At 39.2% G+C, this 5,073-nt stretch overlaps 1 protein-coding gene across 1 annotated transcript; it reads right to left on the reverse strand.

The window, feature by feature from the left end:
• Window positions 1-3,412: 3,412 nt before the first annotated feature.
• LOC144254568 (interferon alpha-5-like) lies at window positions 3,413-3,985 on the reverse strand. The gene has a single exon (XM_077797880.1). It carries the CDS (start codon window positions 3,983-3,985, stop codon window positions 3,413-3,415), a length of 573 nt encoding a protein of 190 aa, XP_077654006.1.
• Between the last annotated feature and the right edge of the window lie 1,088 nt (window positions 3,986-5,073).

The raw sequence follows: 5,073 nt of genomic DNA on the forward strand, positions 1-5,073 counted from the left end.
ACAGGGAGCATGACATGATAAAGAATTAAAAGTAAAACGACATTAAAGAAGTAAACAACACTAAAAAATAAAGAACGGACAGGGCAATAATGTTGAAAGGTGTTAAGCAACAAGAAAGGGAAAGACAGAGACAGAGAAATGAGGAAAAAGGAAACCCACAAGGTACAGAAATTGCAGTGTTTTTTACCTTCTTGTAAATTGAGAGTCCCACAAGCTTTACAGGAAGAAAGAAGACAAATAAAAAAAATTAAGTGTAACTTTGAGTGTCTCAAACTGCACCCTTCCTCTCATCTGGAGAAAAGGTTGGGTCTGTCATCTGAGCTAAGGTTTGAGTGATTCCCTCACTCCAAGCCCCTTTCAGCTAGCTCAGAAATTCACAGGCAATTCATGATCACCCTCATAAGTAACCACATTATTCAAAATTCTTTAAACTTCCCAGTGTCTTCCCCAATGGATTCTTTCACAGGCTGTCAGTTGGCTATTTCTGCACCCTCTGAAATCCCTTTACATTTGCCCTTGCTGTGTCTTACTCCTGAATCAAGGTGGAGCAAACCTTCCAAGTCATTATTCAAAGAGACAGAATTTTCTCTGGGCATAGTGGTGCACACCTGGCTTGGGAGGCTAAAGAAGGAAGAGATGGCAAGTTCAGGGCCAGCCTCTGCAACTTAGTGAGGCCCTACACAACCTAGCAAGTTACAAGTTGTCTCAAAATAAAAAATAAAAGGGCTTGGTTTGGGCTGGGTTTGTGGCTCAGAGGAAGAGCAGTCACCTAGCATGCGTGAGGCACTCACTGGGTTCGATCCTCAGCACCACATAAAATAAAACAAAGGTATTGTGTCCACCTACAACCAAAAAATAAATGTTAAAAACTTTTAAAAAAATTAAAAGGGCTATGTTTATGACAAAGTGATAAAGCACCCTAGGTCCAATCCTTCCTTCTCAAAACAGAATTTTCTCTTCACTATAAAGGCATGCTGGGTAATTTACTAAGAGTAAAATTGTAAAAGTAGACACTTGGATTTTTCCTCATTTTCCTTCAGGTATACTGTCCTGCCTCCTATATGCAATAGACATGCTCTCCTGCCTTCTAGCATCATACACTATGCAGAGGGACTAAGGGCCAGGAGACTCTGGAAGGCTGAGCAGGCTGAAGGGGAGGGTGGGAGCATTCTGACCCTTTCTCCCAAAGAGGACACTACCTGCCTGGGCTTGAGAGTCATTGCTCTTTCTGGGATGGAAAGTTGAGAAGTTGGACTCTTCTAGTATTGGGGTCATTTCCTTCCAGGAGAACAGCCTATTTTAACTGTGGAAAAAAGTCTCTTGCCAGGACATAGAAATTGTGCATAGAACAGAAACTTGATTGCGAGACTTGGACTCTTTCCCTGTCTACTTGGGCCAGTAGGCTCTGTCTTCTTCTGTCAATATGTTAATGGCTTCCAGAGTGAAATGAATCATGCTTTCTCTTTGTTTATTTGTCATGCTACTGTTATATCACTGTAATAACAACATGCTTTTATTTCCAAAAATATTAACCAGTAGGAACTAAACTTCTCTTGGAGGTTTCTGACAAAGGTAGAACTCTCATTCATTTATGGCTTTCAATTGGTGACTGGGTACAATTCTAGAGAAAATTTATAGCCGGAAACCATAATAGAACAGGAAGCAGAAATGCATGAGCAGGTTAATGAGAAATAAAGGAGGAAATCAAACTTGGTTGATTTTGTTTTTGTTGTTTTTCTTTCTGGTTTTGTGTTTTGTTTGTTTGCTTGCTTGGTACCAGGGATTGAACCCAAGGACACATAACCCCTGAACTACATTCTACCCTACATTGCTGAGGGCCTGGATAGTTTGCTGAGTATGGCTTTGAATTTGCCATCCTCATGCCTCAGCCTGGAGAACCTCTGGGATTAGAAGCATGCACTGCCATGCCAGGCACACTGGAAGTTTCTGAATCAGAGAGGGAGGAAACAACTGTGATAAGGCAGTGACATGATAGGATCCATGGAATTAGGGAACAAGGAGGAGTGTCACAGGAATCACAACCCGCAAATGAAATGTTAGTATACACATGTATGTGTGTGTGTGTGTGTGTGTTGTGTGTGTGTGTATATATATATATATATATATATATATATATATATATAATGTTAATATTTTTAAATAATTGTATATTATATACTGTAGGATATATTATACAGACCAACATGTGTGCACTAGCACGAAAAGCTGTGATATGCAGCATGCATGGAACCGGACATCACATGTAAAGTGAAATGAACCAGGACAGGAGGACAAGTGCCACCAGATCTCACTCACATGGGAACTAGAGAGAAGTTGATCTCATAGGAGCTGAGAGTGGGATGGTGCTTACCAGAGGCCACAGAGAGCAGAAGGTGAGCAAATTTGGGAAAGGTTGATCAATGCTTCCCCAATACACCTGGAAAGGAACAAGGAGCTGGTGAGCAATTCCAGAATGTTGTGACTGTTCAGAGCACGAAGCTCCTGTGCATTTGAAAAAGCTGGAGGAAGGGATTTTGAGAGGTTCACAACAGAGACATGAAAAATGTTCAAAGAGATGAATTTGTTGACCTGATTTAAACATTACATCCAACATGTCACTGCACTAATGTGCACCACTTTTATGTTTTGACGTATGTTTAAAAAGTTAAACAAGAATATCAGAAAGCAGTTGTGTGCATTGAAACCATCACTATAGAGGGAAAGTAGATGAAATTGGGATAATGAGTGAGACATGAAGAGTATCTAAGCACAAATCCCAATGGAGTAAGCAGAAAGAAGAGTCAGAGAAGTCCCGTTATTTTTTTCTTCTTCTGAGGGGTATTTTTTTATGGTTTTCCTTTATCATATCCAGAGTTTATTGATTTTCTATTAATCTCACTTTTTCTACAGGCAAAAATAATGATGGCCTTGAAGTAAATTCAACCTAGAAATCAGCATTTGGAACTAAACTTTTGGTTGCAATTTAAAATAAAATGGAAAAGAATAAAAAGAAAAATGAATCCAATCCCTCATTCCCTGCAAGAATGTAAAGAGTTAAAGAAATTTAAAAACTAATGAAGAACAAAAATATCAACTTCTTAAATATAAAGAAAATGTTCAGCTTTATTAATCATATTTCAAACATATACATAATATCATATAGACAAAATAAATAAAATTATATAAATAGTTAAATAAATAATTAAATAGATAAATAGACACATCTGCAGGGATGTAAGGGTCTAGTGCCTATAGATTTGAAAGCAATGTTGGGCAAAGGCCTGAACACATCTGAAAAATTGAATTCATGTCACAGTTCCAGCAGGAAGGAGAGTCTTTGAAGTGGCAGAACTTGTGGGAGTGTGGTAAGGTGTGTTCATCAGTGAGAAGCATTTCTCTGCTGGACCAGGTCTCATTCCATGCTCCTTAGTCTTGCATACAGGTTGGCTGATGAAGAGAAGGATTTCATGATTTCTGCTCTGACCACCTCCCAGGCACATGGCAGGTATTTCTTCTCCTTCAGGTAGACAGTGATCCTGTGGAAGTATTTCCTCACAGCCCTCAGGGGAGCCTCTTCCACCCCCACCTGCTGGGTCCCACAGTCTTTCAGGTCATCCAGATGCTGATGGAGGCCACTGAGGAAGGTGTCCAGGAGGGTCTTGTTCCAAGCAGCAAAGGCCTCCTGGGTGCTGAAGAGGTTGAAGACCTGCTGGGTCATCTCATGGAGGACAGCAACAGCTTGAGTCTTCTGTACCTGCTCACCCTCCAACTGCTCCTGGGGGAAGGCAAAGTCCTTTCTGTACTTCAGGCAGGAGAAAGTGGGAATTCTCCTCATTTTTTCCAGGAGCATCCAGGTCCCCTCCTCATTCCTGTCAGGAGTTGCAAGATCCATGTTTTGAATCTGAGGCAGGTCACAGCCCAGACAGCAGGTGGACTTACAGCTGAGCACCACCAGGGCCAGCAGGAAAGCCAAGGGCAAGGCCATTGGGGATCTTGCAGATGCTGCTGGGCTGTCTGAGATGGGTGGTCTTGCACCTTTCCCTCTAGGTTCTCTGAAGCCCTTGACTTGTTCCTATGTCTTAAATAGGAACCAATATGCTCTCAATTTTCTGAATGTCACCAGTACTTTCTACTTCTGTTTTTGCTTTCCTTTATGCTTTAACTACATGTGTTTAGAGTAATGTTTCCAAACCATATTTTCATTTTATATTCCCCCTGCCCCTAGACCTTGCTTTTAGAATTATTTTCCCAACTGAAACCCCTATTAATTTTTTATGGGGGACGAGCTTACTAGGTATTGAACCCAGAAGCGTTTTATGACTGAGCCACGTCCCCAACCCTTTTCATTTTTATCTTGACACAGGGTCTTGCTAAGGTACCATGTCCTCCCTTACTTCCTCAGGCTCACCTCAAATGTGTGAGCCATCTGTCTCAGCCTCTGGAATCACTGGGATTAAAGATGCTCACAACCATGTCCAGCCTATAATCCCAGTGGAGTATGTATTTATATACCCAATGAATATGCCATTATTATAAGTGAAAATATTATAAGTAAATATATAAATAAGTAAAATTGTTAAATTTAATCTTTGTATTCAATACTGAATTAAAAATGTCTAAATTTAAACATTCAGTCAAAAGTAAATCTGAAAAGCTATTAGTATTAACATAACTTTCTAAATAAACTTATTCAATGACTTTAGTATAACTAATTTGTATAAATCATAATGTATCATATTCCTCAAAATCTCTCTTCAAAGTGATCTTATCTATTAGTGAAGCTTTCTGCTGAAAACATAATTTAGTTTATTGAGTTTCATTTCTAGTACTTCTGTTTTGTATTTTTCAGAATCTCTACATCTTTATTGAAATTATCTCTCACTTATTCTAAGTTCATTACGTATCTTCTTTTAGCTTGTTAAAGATTTCCACTATGAACTTTCTAAATATTTTTAATGTCATTTCTTCCAATATGGTAGATATGAGATCAATTGTTCTGGTTTCTTTGGTGTGGTTTGTTCCCCTCCTTTTTTATACTGCTAGTATATATCCAATCATCTATTACAATGATTA

Source organism: Urocitellus parryii, chromosome 4 (assembly GCF_045843805.1).
Source record: "Urocitellus parryii isolate mUroPar1 chromosome 4, mUroPar1.hap1, whole genome shotgun sequence".
In the NCBI taxonomy this organism is placed as follows: Eukaryota; Metazoa; Chordata; class Mammalia; order Rodentia; family Sciuridae; genus Urocitellus; species Urocitellus parryii.

What these genes read in the sequence shown, in the direction of transcription:
- LOC144254568 (XM_077797880.1), bottom strand. Translation starts at nt 3,985, where the DNA reads ATGGCCTTGCCCTTGGCTTTCCTGCTGGCCCTGGTGGTGCTCAGCTGT.